At 47.1% G+C, this 21,595-nt stretch overlaps 8 protein-coding genes across 8 annotated transcripts; 3 read left to right on the forward strand and 5 right to left on the reverse strand.

Annotated features, from left to right (window-relative positions):
* Nucleotides 1–118: 118 nt before the first annotated feature.
* Nucleotides 119–2,604, forward strand: GLAREA_05477 (uncharacterized protein; the record flags this gene model as incomplete). The annotated part of the gene is made up of 4 exons (XM_008078766.1): nucleotides 119–364; nucleotides 415–1,249; nucleotides 1,314–1,379; nucleotides 1,436–2,604. 4 exons carry the CDS (start codon nucleotides 119–121, stop codon nucleotides 2,602–2,604), a joined length of 2,316 nt encoding a protein of 771 aa, XP_008076957.1.
* Nucleotides 2,605–3,107: 503 nt separating this feature from the next.
* GLAREA_05478 (Phosphoglycerate mutase-like protein) lies at nucleotides 3,108–4,570 on the forward strand (the record flags this gene model as incomplete). Its single annotated transcript, XM_008078767.1, has 2 exons — nucleotides 3,108–3,969; nucleotides 4,026–4,570. The coding sequence occupies 2 exons, from the start codon at nucleotides 3,108–3,110 to the stop codon at nucleotides 4,568–4,570; spliced, it is 1,407 nt and encodes a 468-aa protein (XP_008076958.1).
* A 162-nt stretch (nucleotides 4,571–4,732) lies between these two features.
* Nucleotides 4,733–6,156, reverse strand: GLAREA_05479 (FAD/NAD(P)-binding protein; the record flags this gene model as incomplete). The annotated part of the gene is made up of 3 exons (XM_008078768.1): nucleotides 4,733–5,320; nucleotides 5,378–5,448; nucleotides 5,499–6,156. 3 exons carry the CDS (start codon nucleotides 6,154–6,156, stop codon nucleotides 4,733–4,735), a joined length of 1,317 nt encoding a protein of 438 aa, XP_008076959.1.
* A 381-nt stretch (nucleotides 6,157–6,537) lies between these two features.
* GLAREA_05480 (Protein kinase-like (PK-like)) lies at nucleotides 6,538–8,954 on the reverse strand (the record flags this gene model as incomplete). Its single annotated transcript, XM_008078769.1, has 7 exons — nucleotides 6,538–6,929; nucleotides 6,998–7,058; nucleotides 7,137–7,241; nucleotides 7,292–7,341; nucleotides 7,388–7,505; nucleotides 7,755–8,484; nucleotides 8,815–8,954. 7 exons carry the CDS (start codon nucleotides 8,952–8,954, stop codon nucleotides 6,538–6,540), a joined length of 1,596 nt encoding a protein of 531 aa, XP_008076960.1.
* A 343-nt stretch (nucleotides 8,955–9,297) lies between these two features.
* On the reverse strand, nucleotides 9,298–10,326 carry GLAREA_05481 (NAD(P)-binding Rossmann-fold containing protein; the record flags this gene model as incomplete). Its single annotated transcript, XM_008078770.1, has 3 exons — nucleotides 9,298–9,558; nucleotides 9,613–9,806; nucleotides 9,903–10,326. 3 exons carry the CDS (start codon nucleotides 10,324–10,326, stop codon nucleotides 9,298–9,300), a joined length of 879 nt encoding a protein of 292 aa, XP_008076961.1.
* Nucleotides 10,327–10,780: 454 nt separating this feature from the next.
* On the reverse strand, nucleotides 10,781–12,469 carry GLAREA_05482 (Zn2/Cys6 DNA-binding protein; the record flags this gene model as incomplete). Its single annotated transcript, XM_008078771.1, has 5 exons — nucleotides 10,781–10,796; nucleotides 10,849–10,955; nucleotides 11,003–11,770; nucleotides 11,825–12,369; nucleotides 12,421–12,469. 5 exons carry the CDS (start codon nucleotides 12,467–12,469, stop codon nucleotides 10,781–10,783), a joined length of 1,485 nt encoding a protein of 494 aa, XP_008076962.1.
* A 1,587-nt stretch (nucleotides 12,470–14,056) lies between these two features.
* Nucleotides 14,057–15,845, reverse strand: GLAREA_05483 (MFS general substrate transporter; the record flags this gene model as incomplete). Its single annotated transcript, XM_008078772.1, has 3 exons — nucleotides 14,057–15,132; nucleotides 15,185–15,534; nucleotides 15,595–15,845. The coding sequence occupies 3 exons, from the start codon at nucleotides 15,843–15,845 to the stop codon at nucleotides 14,057–14,059; spliced, it is 1,677 nt and encodes a 558-aa protein (XP_008076963.1).
* A 1,897-nt stretch (nucleotides 15,846–17,742) lies between these two features.
* Nucleotides 17,743–21,419, forward strand: GLAREA_05484 (Actin-like ATPase; the record flags this gene model as incomplete). The annotated part of the gene is made up of 12 exons (XM_008078773.1): nucleotides 17,743–18,015; nucleotides 18,105–18,273; nucleotides 18,415–18,907; nucleotides 18,959–19,190; nucleotides 19,246–19,491; nucleotides 19,538–20,122; nucleotides 20,172–20,215; nucleotides 20,265–20,511; nucleotides 20,561–20,705; nucleotides 20,754–21,067; nucleotides 21,127–21,266; nucleotides 21,329–21,419. 12 exons carry the CDS (start codon nucleotides 17,743–17,745, stop codon nucleotides 21,417–21,419), a joined length of 2,979 nt encoding a protein of 992 aa, XP_008076964.1.
* Nucleotides 21,420–21,595: the final 176 nt, after the last annotated feature.

Below are 21,595 nucleotides of genomic sequence, written 5' to 3' on the forward strand. Positions count from 1 at the left end.
CCCAAAATCTTGCACCATGGATATGGATATTTGAAATAGGATTGTGCCCTCTCCAAGTGAGGCTCTGCTTTCTCTTCTTCCTCGCCCTTTTGTTGTAACAACAACTGCTTCTGGTAGTATGGAAAAACAGACTTCTTTAGCTCCTGAGAAAGTAGAGAATGAGACAGAAGCCAAAGGATCAGAAGTCAATATTCGCATTCGAATCATCAATTATATTGTTGTAATATTTTTTGGCCTCGGTCTCATACTTTCTGGCGGATATGCTCTCTTTACGAAGCACAAGACCATCCAGAATGAGAAGGCTTTGGTAGAGCTACGCGCTCACAAGCGTGCTCATTCTTTTGATGCAATACCCAGATGCATTGTAAACTTTACCCTGCTGAATCTACGCGACCAATGCTAATTGTTTATTAGGCTAGTTGCATGCTACCACCAATGCTTGCGAAAGGATGCTCGCACTTGGACGCACAGTGTCTATGTCGGAACTTACGGTCGTTAGACGATTATGATGATACGCCGAAACCCCCACCACGAAGGATACGATTAGTGAAACGAATTCCGGACGAGGTGTTCGATGATGGGTCTACGACTGAACCTATAACCGAAGTAACTGTCACGGTGCTTGACGTTACTGATTCCAGTTCCACATTGGAAGATGACAAAAAGATACTGGAAGGTGTAGTGGGCGAAAGTTATAACAATCTTGGTGTGGATGAAGTCGACGATTTGGATCCCGATATTGTTGATGTGCAGGGTAGCCGTCTGCACGGTGAGAACGCAGAAACTGTCGCTGTAGAATTGGAAAATGGACAAAAGGAATCGGAGGACGCAGACACGGTGGCTGATATTGTGGGAACGGAAACAATAGCTTCTGCTACCAACGAAGACGGTTCTCCTGAACTCGACGTGCTATCTGGAGACGAGACTACGACCGGAAATGTTGACAACGCAGCTATGAACAGTGAGGCTGGGGGAAATTCTGCATCGGAAGAAACCGACGAAGTAATAATTGACCCAGCAACAACCAATGTTCAGATTGATGGAAATGAGAAGCCTGATCTAGTACAGACTGATAATGAAGCGGCGAGTAATGAGACAATTGATGATCCTCCATCTGCGATCCAGGACCCAGTAAGCAAAGCGGTTGATTATGAGGAAGTCGAGTACGGTGCGACTGCGGATGTAACAGTTGACAAGGACCGCGAATTCAAAATGTGTGTTGAAGAGTGTAGTTTGCATGATCAGATCCGTAAGTTCTTATCTTTCCTTTTCTTGGCTATCATAATGGAGTTTATACTGATTTCCTTGAAAAGGTGTACCTGGATTACTCGCGGAATATTGTTGGGGAAATGGAGCTCCGTTTGAGTTTCCAGAAGTCAGTAAGTTTACGAGCCCTTGTAACAGAGTGTGTCATATGCTAATCAAGCATCCAAAGTGATGCCAATGGTCAAGCGAGCTGGCGGGTATGGAACTGGAAGTGCTTATGGTTATGGTTACATTACAGGCTCATTCGAGACTTCGCCTGAAGCATCAGCATCAGCAACTGGAACCTCTCGAACATTTGCTACTCTACCACCAGTTGTCAGCGCTACAAACACTGGTGCAATTAGCAGTGGAACCGCCACTAGATCTGCAACTGGTGCTCTTAGCAGTGGAACTGCCACTGGAGTTCAAAATACAGACACAGTTACAACATTTCCAACCTTTACCGTAACGCCCCCAACACCCGAGCCTTCAGGGGGTCTCTCGGACGGTGCGAAAATTGGCATTGGAGTTGCTGTTCCTCTTGTCGCATTAATCGTTGTTGGAGCGTTTGGTTTCTGGTGGTTCCGTATTCGTAAAAGGAAGCCGCAGGGCCAGTCAGCATCCAACTATACCGAGCAATATACAGGTATGCCAGAACTTGCTGGTGGCGCTGTCGTTAGACCTATGGGAGGCGCAGGCGGTGCACCACAAATGTACGAAATCAAGAAACCAGAAGTAGTGTATGGCGCAAACAACTATCAGCGCCCTGTTGAAGCCGGTGGAATACCAATATCACCACATACGGTCAGCGAGATCGATGGAACTCGACTACCGGAAAGGTCTGCTTATGATTTGCAGAATACGACGTCTACTGGAAGGAGCCCTCTAGCTGCGAACAGGAAGCCCGTGTCTGGTTCTTCTCAAACCACAGCATCGGGATTTCCGGCTCCTTGGGAATCGCATGAACATCAATATCTGCCAACTCCCATGATGTCAAACATGGGTAACTCAAGCGTAACTTCTCTTCACAACCGCGAAGTATCGGCCTCCTCGCATCATGTTTCTAGCGCGACCACGGCTGTTCAGCCATCCAATCCCTCGCACGCGTCTCCTTCGGAGGTTAGACCGCAAGATTCCATCTCCCAAGTTGGCAGTGCTACTGGCGCGAACAATGCATTGGGGGTGTCTGATGACCAGGAGATTGCCAATATGGAGAGAGAAATGGCTGAGATCAAGGAGAGGAAGGAGAGGCTGAGGCAGGTAGCCGAGCTTGAGCAACGGGAAGAGGCCCTGAAAAGAGAGATCGAGGCGAGGAAGAAACGGATAGGTGGTGGAAGTGGGAGCGGAGCGGGGTCGTAACATTGTGTGACCTTTCGAAATGCTCGAAATGCGACTGAAGGTTCGAAGTTGGGGTTTGGATATTGTATAATTGTGAAAGATACCCAGGGGTTTAATATATTAGGCTCATTAAGACGCAAGCCATTGGATGACCATACAAGCAGAGCAAACACGCAATTCTCGGAGTGCGTATGAACAAATATTTAGAGAATCGTTGACTTGTTTACATTCATTATTGCTGAACCAAGACACTGCTCAATGGTTTGACACGAAAAAAAGCGAAGTGTTTGATTCAGTGGCACCGCTCTTGGACGCCGGAGCAAATTCAGGGGAAGCAGGTGAAGCGAGTCAAACAAAAGTCTTGGCATGACGTCGAACCACCGAGCACATGGTGATCCAGCTAGTCACTGCTAGGGCATCTATTTTCCTTCATAAATTCGTCGAAATGGCTTGTTTACTAGTCAACACATCCGTCTCTTTTAGCGGTTCGAGCTGGCAGTTATCGCCAGGTTTTTGGAGGCAAGATGGTTCAATTAACTAGTCCATGCGCCGTTTTGTTTGCCTTTCAGCTTATCGCTCTCTCAGCAGCTGCCCAAGTCCCTCTTTTCCCTCAGTCACACTCGGAAGGCTATCAGTTCAAGCCTCTGCTTCATCTACCAGGCATCTCGCCCTATTTCGACGCAATTGGGTCTGGATTGGACCATGGCGCGCCTCGCAATTGTGAGGTGACAGCTGCCTCATACCTCATCCGCCATGCGGCAATCTATGCCAACGACGATGACTACGAAAAGTACATGGAGCCATTCCTCAAGAAACTAGACTCGACGATAAGCGTAGCATCGGGCAAGAAGCGAAAGGGGTGGGAAGGTCCATTGGAGTTTTTCAAGAAGTGGCAGACACCTATCCCCGATCCGGATAATCAATTGGAGCAGATAACTCCTCAGGGTGTCAAGGATTCGAAGGCTGTTGGAAAACATCTGATGTCGAGATATCCAAAACTGGTGCCAACCACAAAGCGAGTATATGCCGACAAGAAGAGTAGGACACAAGATACTGCAAAGGCCTTCATCAAGGTCTTTCCGCAGAAGGTTGAATTGGTTGAGATGCGCGTGGAGAACAAGACATCTTTTTATGCCCAAGTACCGCACAAGGCTTGCAATGCCTTCACGAAAAAGCCAGGCGACGATGAGCTCAAGCAATGGATGAATACATATACTCTGCCTATTATCGCCAGACTCCAGAGATTTTCTCCCGTGGAATTGGAGCCTACGGATATAATGGGCCTTCAAATGATGTGTGGTTATGAGAGCGCTATCAACGGGAAGGTTAGTGACATCTGTCACGTCTTTACCGATGCCGAGTGGATGTCATACGAATATGGTTGGGGTGAGTTTGGGTCCCATCGGGAACACCCGACGCTTGATGTGCTAACCACAACCCAGACATGAAGTATTCCCTGATGGTCGGCCATGGCAATCCATTGTCTAATTACTTGGGATTTCCTTGGCTCAACACTACGTCAGAGTTGATGGCTAAATTTCATGCTCCAAAGCATGGCGATACAACGAAAATTCCAAATGACGACGGGGAAAGATTCTTCTTGAGTTTCACGCACCGAGAAGTTCCACCATTCATTGCCACTGCTTTGGGTCTTTTCAATAGTTCGAATGCTGCAAACGAGGAATTTCCACTCGATAGGATCAATTGGGCACGCTCTTGGCGGATGGCCGAGCTTATACCCTTCCTTGGCCACATTGGCATCGAGAAGCTCACATGCAACAGAGTTTCGATCGATCCAGAGGACGATAAGGAATATATAAGAATTATTGCTAACAGCGCACCACGACCGCTACCAGGCTGTCAAAGTGGACCAGGTGCTAGCTGTCCCTTCGATCAGTTTTATGAAATGATCCAGAATGGAATGGAGAAGTATGGTGATTTTGACGGCGTATGTCGAAACAATGAGAAGGACAAGACAGAACTATAACGAATGGATGATCTATTACTACTTATATCATATTATTTTTTTCGTTTATGATTCAGACTGTCATGTCTATATTCTTGGAATAGTACCTATTAGCCGCTCGGAGCGAAGTTTCATCTTACCAATACAGTAACAAACAACGTTATTGATAGAGGCCCTGACATTCTATGCAAGCACGCTAACGTCGACTGACTTAGGTATATCTGCGAACGTGACCGCACTCTCCTGCTTGCCAAGCGAGGTGAGTGTTTCGGAGTAACTTTCCTCAGCATAGTCTTCGGCGTCAAAATTGAGAATCCACTCTTCACGTTGAAGCTCCATGCTCCTTGGATTCTTCCTCACTTCATCCCAATCGGCTTTATGCCATCTATCTCTAGTCGTTTCTCCGGTTTTCTGAGACCCCTTAACACGCTCATATCTTAAAGCTTCGAAGACTCTCAAAGCTTCCTGTACACCATCCTTTCCAGCCTTTCGCAGGCAAACGGCTATGGTCACGCCGTCTTCCATTGACTGGCTAGCTCCCTGAATGGATGTCGGCAGAAATGGATGAGCTGCGTCTCCAATGAGAGCAATCCGTCTCTTTGGAGATATCCATGTCGGTAGAGGGTCGCGATACACGAGCTTCCAGTCAATGACTGGATCAGGTGTTAAGTCTAAGATTTTGTGGATGACTGGATCCCATCCTTCTAAGTTTTTACGAGCATCTGAGAGGGGAGCATTTGCCGACCAACTTTCCTCGACGTCTCCATCGTCCTGAGGTTCGTGAATCAGCTTTGCATGAAGAGATGTAGAGTCTACTTTTCAACTTACTTTGTGAGTGCAAACCCAGGAGAACTCCTTACCACTTTTCGGCGTTGCTGCAATGAAATGAATGTCCTGGCCTTACTTGTTAATATAGGATGTAAGTGCAGATATATTCTTTTCCGCTTACCTATCCAAATACAAAGATCATCTTGTTTCTCAAATAAGAAATCAAAATCGGGATCTTCTGCCATCTTACCGACGTCAAACCACGCTCGATATACAGCATATCCCGAAGCTTTCGGCTTATCTTCATAACCCAGAACAATCGTCCTACCTTTCGAACGAACACCATCCGCAGCCAGAACGACATCACCAATAAAAGTCTGCCTATTGGCTACAACACCTGCTTTCGTTTCCGTCTCAAAATAGTCCACAACCCTATGTCCTAACCTAATATCAATTCCAATCTCCACCGCATAATCAAACACAACCTGATGTATCTGACCCCTATGTCCATTATAATTCCTCCCCCAACTCCTCTCCTTCTCCTTCCAACTCTGATTCAATATCAACTCTCCTTCCCAGGTGCGGATCTGGATCTCGTTGGTCTCATGACATATCGGGTCCAGTCTCTCTTGCATGCCTGGCCATCCGTGGAATATCCTCACAGAATTTGGTCCGAAACTTATCACGTCGCCGAGCACTTTGAGTTCAGTGAAGGATTCGAGGACGAGTACGGAATGGCCTTTGCGGTGGCATTCGATTGCGGCGGTTAGACCTGCGAAGCCAGTGCCGATTATTATTACGCGGATGCCTGTTTCGGGGGCGCGATCGAGGTTTGTCATTGTAAGAAGATATGATGATGAGGTTACTTTTGTCTGAGTTACACAATTTTCAGGTGAGTGTTCAAAAGTTCATTGATAAATGAGTTTTTAAATTGTTTACTAATGGTCTCCTGAATGAAGTCGAGTATATGCATGGTTGACAGGATGTGGGGTCCCCCACAAACCCCGCATTCTGTCTACATTTTTATGCCACCGAGTAGATATCTGTCTGTTCATTATCAGTATGTCTGTTAGATATGCCGTTGGTGGGTGAGCTGGGAGTCTGTTGTGTTAGTCGTACGGCCCTCCTAGTCAATTTTCCTTGCTGACAAAGTCAGCATCTACCGACAAAGATGAGGTATTTTTATCGAATGTATTCAGATTCATAAACGACTATTTCTATTACCGTCTAGGTTTCTTTCGAGTACGTCCAGGATCTGAAGGAGGTTCGGGATATCTCATCCATCCCATTCGTCCATCTTCATTTGATATCTCACCATGTCTTCCACTCCTTCCACCCCCATTCCTTCCGTCAACAGTCTCAATCCCCACTTCAATATCCGCCAACAACTCCCTAGCATTCGGTCTCCTCTCCCAATTACAAGCGAGACATCTGAATATAAGACTCCTTAATGCTACCGAGTATGGCGCTTCAAGCAGAAGCTCGCCCATTGATACGAGGAACTTGGTGTCATTCTCATCTAGCTTTACGAGTAAGAAGTCTGGGTCGAGGTAATGCGGATTACATGATCGTCCTCGGGTGACGACCCAGTGCATCATTTTTCCTATCTGCCCTGGGTGGGTGTAAGCGCTTGCTACTCAGAGAGAGGTGAGGTTTGGGATTGGAGAGAAGGGGTTGTACATATTGTTACTGGTGGCCCGATGTAGTGTTTGTATGGATAGTCGGGTTGCATGCTTTGTTCCTGTACATATGGCATCAGTATTATCTTCAAAGCTCGTAAGTGAGTCAATGTTATGATTTGTTTCATGGCAGCACTCACGGGAGCCAGGGAATCTGCGGTCCCATTCTGTCTCATATATTTGTACTGTCTTTCTGTCTGGAATTCAGGCTTTGGCATCGTATCTGTCAAGCCGAAATCTGCAATCTACAAATATCAGTAAATCTTCACCACCTCAGAGAAAAGCTAGTGCTGACTTTGAAAAGAGGTGTTTCGGTGTGTTCATCGTCATCGAATTTGAGAAATACTATATATGTCAATTCTGGAGTTGTATAACCAGAGAGGCTACATACCATTGCCCTCTTTGAGATCAAAATGTACGATGTTATTCTCCGTCTCTCCATTATCCCAAGTTGGGCCATCCAGGTTTTCATTTCCATTCTCTATGATTGCCGCGCCTTTCGCTAGACACTGAAATAGTTTCCTAGAAAATCCTCAATCAGTAGTCCCCCTATTTCCTCGCTTTAACGGATTTCCCTACCAAATCACCCACTCCGGACAAGGATCCTCATGCGTATGTTCCCTACTCAGCGTCAGCCCTGATAGCCATCCCCATCCAACGCAACCAAATCAAAGATTCAACTCACCTATAAATCCTCCTCCCCCAATCAAACAAATCCCCCCCTCACAAAACTCCATAAACACCCTACAAACACCCACCCCCTCATCATCCATCCCCCTCCAAGTCCCCAACCCCCTCTCCCGCTTCGAAACCTGATAACACCTCACCGTATGCCTCCCACCCTCTTGAAACCGTCGCATCCAATGCACCTCCTCCTCGAAATCGGAGGCGTCGCCTTGTATCTGCTTCACCGCCACGAGATTCACATTTCCTGGAATCCCACCACCCTTCTCGCGCTGCGAAGACGGGATAACGCGTTTCCACAACCCCACAATCCCGTTCCCACCTACACCTAACATCCTCACGCCCTCCCAACACGCAATACTCGCGCCGGGCGCATCAAGTCCGATATTCCAGTCCGGTTCGCTGTCGAGCCATTCCCGCTGCGCGGCTGCGCTTGTTTTCGTGAGGCCCTTGTATTTCGCTACATCGCGCACGACTTGAAATTCTGAACGTGGGTTTGGGCTGCGTGTGCGTTTTCCGCGGCCTGTATACGTGTGAAAGGGTTGAGAGCGGGAGAAGTAGAGGAGGTGGGTGGAGAGGGAGGGGTGGGCTAGGATGGTTGGGTCGCGGCGAGGAGGTATTGTTTTGCGTTTGTGGGGATGGGGTGGTTTTGGTCTTTCTGTTGCGCGGGGGGGTTGGAGGGTTCGGAGGTTTGGAGGGGGAGGGAGGTCGAGGTTGAGTTGTGTGGTGTTTGCTAGGTCGATGTCGACTGCTAGCCGATTGTGTTTGGGAACCATAATGTAAAGTTCATTTCTTGTCTGCGTTCTGTAAGTGTCGCGCAGACTTACCGTTACTCTTCATTTAGGAGTTTGAAGTTTTGTCTGGACGAAAATCTCATGTCTTTGTTCCACTCAAGCGAATGCGGCTGTCACTTCTCGAGCTTGAAGTTTGACAAAGAGGGCTTTTGAGACACTCTGAATTCTGAGGTTTATCCGCACCAGACAAAGACCATTATCTTCTAGGCTACAGGAACCGTCACCTTCAGTGTACATAAGCTCCTCGTTATATACGGAGACAATATCTTCATCAGCCAGTCCAAAATATTCAAGCGAGTATTTTCTTCACGTCAATCTACAATGCGTAGCCATATCGTACCTGCTTGTAGACGATACCTGCGCAACTTTGATCAAGTAAATCTGTCTGGTTTTCATACTGCGAGCTGGAACGTGTCCAATTATGCAATTTTGAACATCAAGTGTTGCCTTGCCTTGCTTCAAGCGCACACTATCTAACATGTTCAAGATGAGCATGCGAGCCCCACATCCATGTGTTTTTATAATACTTCTGTTGTATGAACGTGATCTCAAATAAGGATCTAAAACGCAGGCACTTCTAACAATTCATTATCAAGATACAACTGAGCAACCGAGGTTTGATAATGTCTGATTTGAGTCATCAGTCGATGTAGTGCTGAATTCTAATCATTAAAGTTATTGTTTACGCAAGTTAGATTGCACTAAGACTGCGGGTAAAATGACTTAAGACTTTTATTTTCCTCTCTCTAGCTTATCAATTCCCCTTCAACCGTCCACATTCCAATGACCTCACGACGACCTCCTCACCCACATTCCTTCCAACTCACTTCTTGACCCAAACACCCTTCTCAGCACACTCTTCGACAAAAGCCTCAAAAGTTTTCGGCTTCTTCCCAGTCACCTTCTCAACAACATCGTTCAAGTTTGCCTCCCAGCCCTGACTGACATAAGTATCAAGACTTGCAAGCATTGTTGCAAAAGCTTCCTCGACGCCATATTTCATCAACCCTTCTTTAAATTGCTCCTTTGTGATTCTTACGTGTGTGACTGTGTGTCCGAGTTTAGAGGAGATGAGAGCTGCAGCCTGTGGAATAGGTTAGTTCGGAACGTTTGGTTAAGAAAAGAATGGAGGCCGTACCTCATCGTATGTGAAAAGCTCCGGCCCAAGGATCAAATGATCCGTATTGTGCGGTTTCTCGTCTGTAAGGGCGCAGAAAGCAACGTTCGCGATGTCATCTGCAGAGACAAATGGAACTTTTCCATCTCCAGAAGCAGTGTAGAACTGAGAACTATCCCGAATGGTGGGTTGGTGCTGTCCTTCGGAGAAGTTTTCTGGATGAGCCGTCAGCAAAATTCGAACTAACATTTCAGAAGTAGCAGATCTGTAACGAGTAGCGAGGAAACATTTGATAAATAAAACAGACGTACCCATGAACCATGTGGATCGAAGAATAGCATAGTCAACTCCTAACTCGGCAATATACTTGGAGACCTGAGCCATAGCAGGTCCATCGCCGACCTCTAGAAGACTGGCACTGAGCAGTACAAATCTGTTAACTCCTTTTTTTCTTGCAATTTCAATGAACTTCTTAGATGGCTCTAAATTGTTGAGTACAGGAGGTGACACGATGAATACCGCTGCGATTGCCGGGCCATAAAATGGCAGATCGTAAGTGCTCTCATCGGACCAGTCGAACTTTACTCCCGAGCAATTTTGATAAGATGCTGTTGATTTGCCAGATCTAGATGCCTGGAGAACGGAGTAGTTGGCTTCGGAGAGACGTTTTGCAATGCGCGACGCAACTTTACCTGTCCCTCCCAGTAGCAGTATAGTGGCCTTTGTTGATGACATGGTGCATAATATGTGACACTGTATTTCAACTTCTTCAGCGAGTATGAGTTGCTTATTTTTTTATGTATGCCGTTTCTCGTTTCGCCCATGCGAGGTGAATGTGTAACAAAGCTCTGTCTCTTTGCTGGGCAGGTGCTTCCTCTCCGCAGTTATAAATACGGTGGGTGTGTAACCAGGTGAATTATGGTGCCATAACAGCTGACGAAAACGAAGCCCGTGAGACATGGACTTGTTGTCCCTGCTTGCTGTTTAATGTGGTGATCCACTTCGAACACAACCTCATTCGAGAAGTTTCCCTTAGAAACATCCACCAAGGCACACTAGCCCCTACTAGTGTGTGGGTCTAATCCGGACATAAGATATTCAAGGACCGAGAGTGTCTCGGGGACAGGAATTAACTCCAGCACTGCACCAGGAGTCGCGGAGGATGAAGCCAAATATATCTATCGTGGTTTCACGCCAGGATAAAGCTGGAGTGATAATCAGTCTATATAGAGCAAAGAATTTCGGGCTTCCACTCACACTTGAATGCCCATTTGGGATTGTACCAGTCTCCAATCGTACTTAGTTCCGTATTGGTGTTGTCGCTTCCAAAGCACTTCCAGTAGATCTAGAGCCCTATCTGCATGCTGAGATCTTTTAGCCAAATCTTCAGACTTTAAAATGAGTAACTTACATAAAGACTGACGGTCATGTCAGATCGCAGCTTTTTTCGAATCAAGTCTTCAGCAACGACATCATTGAAAACAGCTACACCTGCCATAAACAAAGCCCAATATAGACCCATCTCAAGCCCGTAGCCCTGAGGAGTTTCTTCTGCGATCTCAAGAATCTCAATAATAGCTTCGGTCACCTCATTCTTCTGAGGCTCTCGACCGACTGGGTCGAGGATGTGATGTAAATAAATGACGCATCCGAGCAGACAAGCCTTTGTGCTCGAGAAAGCTTCCTCTTCCAAAGTTTCAGAAACAGTAAGTTTTTTCTCTCGTGGTAATCGTCGCCAATTTTTATTCTGGTCTCGTAGCTCTGGCGGACATTGACTCCACCAGTGAAGCATAGCTTCATATATTTCAGTTCCTTTTTTTGCGATCATGTCGGGATTCTCTTGCCCGATTTCGCCGAGCGCCTCGGAAGATAGCTGTGAGAGCTTAGCCATATGGGTCATCAATTGGTGAAAGTGATCCGTCATGACTCCGCTGCCATCATAATAAGGCCAGTTGAGGGCTTTAGAACCTTCATCATCCGTTCCGTCGTCAATCCAATAGTTGCCTTGAAGCAACGTACCCTTACCAGAGAACAATGCGCCTGATACATCAAGCAGAGAGAAGAATCGGGTCAAGTAATCACTTGTTCTAGGGCCACCTCGGAAGAGAATCAAATCTCGTGCCCCTTGGAGATGCTCAAGCCAGGAAGAGCTATACGAGGATCTGTCGGAGTGTGAAATCTAAAAGTGTCAGCTTACGTGAAGTGTTTTTAAACTCGGCCCAGGAAGTGATACCTCATAGACACAAAGCAAAAGACATGCTCCAAGCGTTGCATCTGACTGAGCAATTTTTGCATCTGATAAAGAAGCTTGCAATTCTCTCAAAGCAATGGAATAATGATTTGCAGCCGTAATTTCGTGTGATGGTTGGTTTCTAGCCAGGTGAGATGCAGCCAGAGCTGAAATAGAGTGTATCAGGGCGGGTGATGACATTGCAAGCGGCGCTAGTGCCTCTTGAAAGGGGTTTCCTTCGTTGTCATTTGAGTATGCCATGAATCTACAGCAAAATGAGACAAAGTGATGGACGTAGGGAATCATCGCTCTGTCCACAGTTGGGAGCTCAAGCACGAAGTTCTGTCCGGATGGCCGGGATAGTTGAAGCGCTGGAACATCAGATCTGGTGGTGATGATAGTTGCTGAAGAAAACACAGGCGGACGCCCTTGGCTGATAACTTGGAGATCCTCACTCCACACACATTCTCGCTGGAGTCTCTCACACCTTCCACAAATTGGTTTCGTCTCATCACATTTGACCTTGCGTTTCCGGCACGTCAAGCAGCCTTTTTGAGTGAGAATTGGATTTAGAGTTTTCAAGAAGTCTTGCCACTAACCGGTTCTTGTTCGTGGAACAGGTGCTTTGATGCCCGTTCCGGGAGCCATTCTCTCAACTGTGAAGTCTCACTGCATACGGCGTGAGAAGGATGCTGTGAAGAGACCGGCGGGCAAAGTGTGGTATGGTTTCCTCAACGCCCGACTGTTGATGTTATGAGATTAGCTACGATGTTGTCGATGAAGGTCTAAGCACCGGAGCCCGAATCGTGTGGCTTTGTATTGTGGAGTTGTGGATATTCGAACCTAAGACCAAGGGATCTTCGGGGCTTTGTATGGAAAGGCTACTGACCCTAGCACGTGCTTGGGCTGGCGAAGCGAGAGACTTCGATAGTACTCCGATCCCCCCGAACAACACCAAAGGACAATCACTGGTGGGCGGCGACTGAAGGGGCCCACGAAGCCGTTCCTAGTCCAGGATATCTGCCATATCAAGACCCCCTCCGCACGTGGGAAAGAAGAATCGTGCGACTGTGAACCCTTTGCAAAAAAGCAATGCCACCTTTTCAGATCTCTGGCTGGAGAGCTGGTGGGGAGGCAGCGGGGAAACCCTGCGGTGCGTCTTCTTTACCGTTCTAGAAGGCCTGAGGAGGGCCGAAACGCTTCGAGATGGTGTGCTGTTTCAACGCCTCTCATGCAGAGCATCTCGTATATTCATGAAATCTTCAGCTAAAGTGTTCCGGCTCTTTGTGCCGCCAAATCCTTCGGCAGTAGTCCGACAATGAGGAGGAGGAGAGGAGGTCGAGCTGCTTCTTTCAGTATAACGAGTGCTCTAGTCAGAGTCGCTTAAGCATACTGCACCACATTCAGCATTAGTGTTAGAGGAATCTGATAACATTGCTGAGCATATTAATCAAGTCTGAGCGTCCCTGCGGGTGTCCAGATTAAGGAGGAATCAATGTGGGCTCTGTAGAGCTGCTTTTAGCGCTGTTCTGGAAGGCTTCTGGCCTTCTATTGCGAACTACACTACTCGTAGTCTCGTACAAACAGCTGGGTATTTCCCACCTGAAGCTACTTGACACTTGATCTGTGCTTCGATCAAAAGTCAAGCCTGCATTACTAATCGTTAGACTAGAAGAAGCCATTTTCAAACAAGAGAAAAGACCAACAACTTGGAAGTGATCCTTCAACTTTGAATCTCGCACTGAATATGTTGAGCCCGAAGCACACCCAACGCAAATATACAACTGCCGATAACAAGCTGAAACACAATCACTCCGAACTCTTCTTGACCATGCCTCAAAATTGGCATCTCACTGACATGACCCAATATTAGAATTATTTGATCACCGTCCAACGCACCGGTATCCAATGACAGCCACGCATCTCGTGCACTCTAATGCTGTGCCGCAGCTAACGAGGCGTAACTTCCTGGAAATGGAACATCTTCCGATATTTCGAATTCGAACTCAGGGTTATGGGTCTGCGCTTAAAACCTGATGCTGGGTTACCGGCGTCATTGGCTTCAGCAAGACCAGATCTCGATCTGGGGGCGGGTGGCTTCCTAAGCAGGAGACGAACCGCGACATTGGATATTTTAGCCCCATCAAAAATGTCATTAAAAATTATTTCTAAATATCAAAAATTGTGAACGGGCACTCTCTCAAGAGTATTGCCTGGACTGTCTATTTTACTCTGTCATTTTGTCACCTTCCTCAGAACGGCTGCCTCCCGTTCGAGATAAGCCGCACACTCCTTTCTGCTCTTTTCTTCACTAATGAAGAAGATTCCGACCCATGGGACGAATATCAACGCGGCAATGAAAGGAAACGGCGTCCACTGATTCCCGTTGGCGTCGACAATGGCGCTACTGACAATAGGGCCGATCCATGCTGACCCCTTCGAGACAATTCCAAGAAGACCGAAAAACAAATACTCACGGCCCTTGGGTACCAGTTCCGCCATAAATGCCTGGCCGTAGGAAAATTGTATGCCTAAGGTGAATCCAAATTGTCCGTTGAAGAACCAGAATTCCCACAAATTGTGATAGCCAACCTTTGTCGTCCATATTCCAATCATACCCCAAAGCGCCACAAGGAGACATCCAAAATTAGCAACTTGGAGCATTGTCTTCGTTCGAAGCTTAAAATATTGTTGGACGTAGTAACTGCCGAATACACCAAAAATGCAGGAACCACCTTGTACAATGATCAAATAAGTGTTCTGCGTTGCTGAAAACTCCACCACCTGTGTCTGTGCAATGGAGACGAGAGTGAGAGTTGTCGAGATACCATCCGCAAGCAGGAAGAAAGCGATCAAGTAGAAAAACGTTTGCTTCAGCTTCCAGACTTGCTTTGCAGCGAAGTATGTCTGCTTGAAACCAAATGTCAAATAGTTTTCACCCTTTGGCAGTTGTGGTCCAGGTCGCTTCTGTTCCCACAAAAACCAAGGAATAGCCAACACAATCCAGAACGCAGTACAAACAGCAACGGCAGCTGAATAACCTCGATTATTTTGGTCCACTGAATCATCTGCCCCAATGCCGAACAGGGCAGCTAGTGACAAAGCGCAACACACCGTAAAACCGACGTTGTTCCATCCGTAACTGAAATTCATGGTTCTTGATCGCTCCATCGAACACCTATACTCGTATTCTTCTTCGCTAATGGCTTTGTTCAAGAACTCCTCTTTGGCCTTTCTTGTTTCTGGACGATCGCGTGCAAGCTTTGGGAATATCGCGTTGAAGAAGACATAGGATGCCCAAAAGGTGACACCTGGATAAATCGATTAAAAATTTGCGTATGAGGGTAGGTGCAAAGTACATACTGCTCAGAATGTATAGTGCCATTGCAATCCTCCACTTCCCGGGCGTGGTAACTCCTAAGAACCCGAACTCAAACGCCCAGCACACCACGGAAAATCCACGCACAACCCATGGATTCCAATTGCCAAAATCTGCCAAACTGCCCACTCCAATGAAAACCAAAGCTTGAGATAGGAACGTTAAGCCGGTTGCAATCAGGACCACAGATGTATACTCTTTCGTTTTGTTTCCCCCTCCCCAGAAGACATGGCACGGGGCATCGGGGTCGACATCGCAGGAAGAGCTTCCCAGTGGCAGGACATTGGGATTGAATCCAGCTTGGTATATCAGGTTCTGGAACAGAAGATTTGAACTGTAGAAGGCTCCTGTCAGATTAAGTGGAAACGAAGTTGGCGATAGCAGCAATCCTTACTATTGAAACGAGCCAATGCCGTTGTTTCCCGCAAAATAGGCATAGTAAGAGTATATTTCCTTATTCGTCGCGACGGGTCCCTCAGCTCCAAAGACGTCCTCGTCGCGAAGAACATATAAAGGCTCTGAAGGCGTTCCGGATGATTCGGCCACCTCTACTTGGGGTGCGGCTACGGCAGTGAAAGCGAGCTTATCGACATGACCATGTTGGTCCACAGAGGAGGAGGAGGGTCGGCTATCCTGCTCAACCATAACGCAACGTTAATAAGGTTGTGGAAGCAGGCGGTTTGGGAAGAGGTCGACACTGAAGTTGGACCATGAGAAGGTTCAGCCAACGTTTCGAAGCATCAAACACGTCGTTGAGCGTAAGTATGCACTTAGCAGACTAGACAAGCTTTGGTGGATCGGCAATTGAGTAGAACAGCAGTTGAATGGAGCTTCCCATCAATAGAACAACAGCACAGCGACGGGACATCAACAATTCTTATGAGCTTACCACCAGGAAGCAGAGTAGCATTGGAAAGCATTTGAAGCGGCTGGATGTGATTGTATGCATCCGATACGCGTGCAGATAACCCTCGAACGTGGGAAGACGGGAGAGTGATCTTCAAGAAAAAAGGGTCCTGGACATTGTCCATGTTCGGACGTGTCGACGTATTGGTGATCCACCCCGCTCTTAGCTTCCAGCCATATGTTGGTGGATATTGAAAGACGGAACGTGACCGGAGGGATCGCAAGGCTTCAAGCAAACAAACGGCCAGCAAGGGGATCATCAATAATAATGATTTTGGTGTTGTTAGAAGAGCAGTTAGGAGGGTTAACTCGCAGGAGATGAACAAAACGCTGGTCGTTCGTTACCTAAGACAATACCAAAATGAGCCAGCAATATGTTATTTCTTCCCTACCTTGACTCCTTGAGATTTCGTTCAAGCAAACACCTCCCGCTCTCCCGTCACCGAGTAGCCATCGCAAGCAACCTTGAGGTTGTGAATATGTGATGTCTCGCAACACTTTGGGGAACTGCAGGCATGAAGGCAAGTATCACCTGATCGGGGTAGACTGTGGAGCGGGGGCGGGGATGTCTGAAGTGTGTCCCGTCGCCTAGATTAGATCTAGATGGCCACTCACGTGTGTATGCACTCCACCACTTTAATGCTCGCCATACAATCTCTACGGTGGAGCAGTGCGACCATATTCGTACTGCTTGGTTTTTGAGGTTTGATATTATATTTCTTGCTTCCTCCCTCTTCGTTCCGGTCGAACATCTTGCCTTAAGAAACTCACGTGCGTTTATATTCTGTTTCTCCTGACTCTCTTGTTCATTTAGTATCGCCCAGCTTTCCTACCTTCCAATATCCTCGAATATTTCCCATGTCCGAACCATGTGACAAATCTCTCAATCGCTCCAAGGTATCTGCTGCTACGTCGATCGCTTGGCGCCTGTCTTCTGGAGAGAGATTTGTCGAATAATATCGGTTCTTTTGACACCGGAATTCAAATCCTTTGGGTACAGTATACGGAGCTGTTATCGATCCTCCACGATGTCCAGCCAGTCACGGGAACACCGTCGAAAGGGTCCTTTCAAATCGCCTTCTGACTCGATGACGTCCCTTCATTTAGCGACACATTATTCAGGAGGACCACAACTCACCACTTAGAAGCCGTTGTTTTTCAACGCCGTCGCATCCACTCGAGCTTTGGAGGCAAAGATGGAGAGTTGCTGTCGTTTTCAAGCGACGAGGCGGCGGCTTTAATTTTTATCCTCCCACGCCTACCAACCAGATGCACCAGAAAAACCTTAAACGACCCTACGAACAACGTATGTTTGACAGTTGCCCACATGGGCATGCGGTGCTCTCGTCGCCAGTCTGTAGAACCGAGGCGGCCAGTCCAGACCAGACCAGAGAAGACTTTTATCACACGCATTTCCTACCCGTGCATGGCAGAATTGCTCCCAATTATGCTGCTACTTGCTTGCTTATTACCACTGCGGAATCGACCGACTGATACAGTATCCACGACAGGTTGCCCGGTGCTCCACATGCAGAAGTGGGTTGATTCTTTACTTCTTTTAGACCTTCATTATTAGATACATTTCACTCCTTCTGATGTCGTGTATTTGCGATGTCACTCGCCACGACACAACAACATGTCTCCTCATTCTACAGCAGATATAAACGACACTTGTGTGCCTCTCCTTGACGTCGAAATGCCTTCAAAAATCACTTCGTGTGTCATAGGCATTGATGTTGGTGGTACCAATACCGATGCAGTGGTACTACGGGACGAGAGAGTCATTGGGTGGCACAAAACCCCCACCACATCTGATATTCAGGAGGGTGTCGAACTTGCAATCGAGGCCGTTGTAAAGAAAGCAGAAATACCCGTCAATCACGTGGGAGCCGTCAAGATTGGAACCACAGTAAGTCAATGATCGAACTCAGTCTTGGCTATGGCTGTTGAGCTGTTGTTGGTTAGCCGGAACCATCGATTCGATACTAACAACTGTAGCAATTCGTCAATGCGGTGTTGGAGCAGGACTCAAGCAAACTAGAAAAGGTTGCTGTGATTCGACTTTGTGGCCCATATTCGAGAGGGACCCCGCCCTTCTTAGACTTCCCACCTGCTCTTCGTGCCCTTCTTTATGGCCATTATGGTTACGTCGATGGCGGGTATCAAGGTTAGTTCACCTACTATTTCTACACGCAATGTAAAAAGGTCATCAAATAAGTTGTTAGCTTGCAGGATTATGACCTGCAATTCCCGCGACGTTTTCTTGTTTTCTTGTTTGCTCGTTGAACGTGATTGCTGATTCAAGCAGTGGATGGGTCTCTTATCGCCACCATTGATGTGAACCAGATCAAAGAGCAGGCAAGAATTATTAAAGCGAAATCTATCAAGAGCATTGTGGTGATAGGCATATATTCGCCGTCCAACCCTGCACAAGAAGAGGATGTAAAGAAGATTCTGGCGTCGGAGCTTGGCCCCGACTACGATATATCCTGCTCTCATGCTATCGGCCGACTTGGTTTCCTTGAGCGTGAGAATGCCAGCATACTTAATGCGAGCTTACGCCGCTTTGCTCGTCATGTAATTGCTGGATTTTCGGAGGCTATTCGACATTTGGGCACCTGCAACCTGTACATCACACTTAATGATGGTACGCTGAGCATGGCTCAGACGGCAGCAGAGTATCCAATATTGTGTTTTTCGTCTGGACCTACGAACAGTGCTAGGGGCGCGGCTTTATTAGCAAAGTCGTACATTTCTGATGCAAACGATGGGCGAGAGGTATTGGTGGTCGATGTTGGCGGGTAAGTTACATCAACAGTCATTTCTTCGTCTTGCCAATTGACCCCTTGTAGCACTACCACGGATATATGTGCCCTTCTCAAGTCCGGCTATCCGAGGCAGTCGGCGGCGTTCGTCAAGATTGCTGGAGTGCGGACTAACTTTACTATACCTGATGTTCATAGCCTTGCATTGGGCGGTGGCTCACTTGTCCGGACAAAGAGATTGCGAACTTCAGTGGGCCCAGACTCTGTTGGTTCAAGGTTGAATCAAGAGGGTATTGCCTTTGGCGGAAATAAATTTACTGTGAGCTAGCTGGTACCTTGAATCAAATCGTGGGCTTCAGCTAATCAGATTACAGGCCACAGACTTAGTTATGGTTAATACTTTCACGCAGGAGTTGATTGATCCCGAAGTAAAGAAATCTGGTCTCGCTGAAATTGGCAGAGCGTTGGAAGATGCCATTGATTTAGTAAAGACAAAGCAGGGCGAGGCGAGAGTCATCCTTGTAGGCGGCGGTAGCATTATTGTTGATGAGCACATTGCTGGTGTTAGTGAGGTGATCCGGCCGAAATACTTGGAAGTAGCAAATGCTGTTGGGGCTGCGGTAAGTCTTTCGATTCAATATCTCTTAATCTTACTAACAGTCGTAGATTGGGCGCATTAGTGGATCTGTCGACAAAACAGTCGTCCCCACCCACGGAATCGACCTTGAGATTCAGAGAGCAACGTCAATCGCCAAAAAGAAGTGTGTTGCAGCTGGTGGAGACGACAAGACTGTTGAGGTTGTTGAAGTTGATGTTGTGCCTCTATCTTATGCTACCAATGGTGCAACGCGGATACTTGTGCGAGTCGTTGGCGATCTGAAAAATAAATATGATTTCGCTCCTGATAAAGTGATACCAAAGGCGCCCCTGCGGAAAAAGCGAATCGCCAAGTGTGCTCGTGCGATCACAGATTCAAGCCCAGCCGTCACCAAAGGATCTTCGTACGAAGTCGTAAAACAGTTTGATGTGAAGTCGTATCGGCCGAGAATTGAAGGAGATTTGTGGTATTTCTCCGAGCTAGATCTCCAATTCTTGCAAGACGGAGCAGGAATTCTTGGTGTTGGGAGTTGTGGAGAACCATACTCCGCCTATCTGGCGTGCCTGATGGCGCTTCGAAATGGGGAAGACATCACTATCAGAAGACAGGATACACTACCCGACGATGCCGTAGTTCTTGTTGCGGGTTTTATGGTACGTTGAATTCTGCTATATGAATTACGACTCTTCTAACCTTGTTCAGGGATCTCCTGGTGTCTATCTGGAGCGGATACCAGGGGTTGATGAGTAAGTTGCATTTCGACTAGCACAATGTATATACTGACTCTAGGTGAAGAATCACAGACGCAATGAAAGGTACAATGAAAATGGCGGGAATCGAAAACTTCGATGCGGTAGTTCCAAACGAGATTGGAGGTCTGAACGCATTCGAATCAATCCTAGCAGCTCGCCGCTTCAAGAAGAGCGTACTTGATACCGATCTCGTAGCACGAGCATATCCAATGGTATGGCAGACAGTTCGCTGTTTGAAAGACGTTCCAATTGCACCATGCAGTGTAGCAGACGGATCTGGGAGGGTTGATGTATGTACTATTCATCGCTTGTTGAAAACACGTTTAACAGGCTATATAGTCATTTTCAACAGCCACGGATAACTTCCACGCAGAAGACCTCATGCGAACGGCATGCACAGATCAAGGCTCCTTGGGTGGAATGTGTATATCTCCAGTCTCAGGCGCCGAAGCTAAAACCCTTCCTCGAAATAGCTTCTCTCATGGTAAGTACTCTTTTGCCGATAGCCGTCGCCCACTGACGCAAAATTTAGCATGGCAAATCGGCCGATCAATCGCCATCTCTCGCTCCCTAAAAATCGATCCCATCCCTCCTCTTCTCGAATTACAAAGCGGTGTCTTGCTTTTCATTGGCAAGATTATCTCGGTAACGCGAAACGTCGCAGAAGGATTTACACGTGGAAGTGTTCTCCTCGAACCGTTCTCAGAAAACGACTCCAACAGGATCGGGGATGAAGGGGTAGAGAAGAGTTTGGTTATCGATTTCGAGAACGAGAATCTGAGTGCAGTGTTGAAGGAGCAGGGTAAGGAGGAGAAAGTCCTGGCGTGTTGTCCAGATTTGATCGTTGTATGTTTTTCGCCACATTTTGACACTGAGATACAGAAGGGAGGCTAATAACGGTACAGGTTCTTGACAAAGCGAATGGGGCGCCGCTTGGTATCTCAGATTATAAGTACGGGCTGAGGGTCAGTGTTATTGCACTGCGATCACCGCCTGTCTGGACCACTGAAAGGGGCTTGGAAGTTGGTGGACCTAAAGCTTTTGGGTATGTTTTCCCTTTGCTTTCCCATTTTGTGCTTTGAGGGCGAAGACTGACGAATCAAATAGACTCAATATGGATTACAAATCCGTCGCTACCTCTGCGGTGGCTTACGAGGAACCGAAGAGTGTTTGGGAGATGTTTGGTGAGGGATCATGATCATGTTGATGACATACAAACGATTTAAACTTATGTATTAAAGATGCTAGATTAGGGATAAAGCGTAATGAGGAGATGATAATGATGATTCAATTTTTCGCACAAGGGTTGTGTTGCGTTGCTACACCTTTTGTGTTGAAAGCGCAAGTGATTTTTATTTGGACTGTTTCATGTGG

This window comes from Glarea lozoyensis (genome assembly GCF_000409485.1).
Source record: "Glarea lozoyensis ATCC 20868 chromosome Unknown GLAREA10, whole genome shotgun sequence".
Classification (NCBI taxonomy): domain Eukaryota; kingdom Fungi; phylum Ascomycota; class Leotiomycetes; order Helotiales; family Helotiaceae; genus Glarea; species Glarea lozoyensis.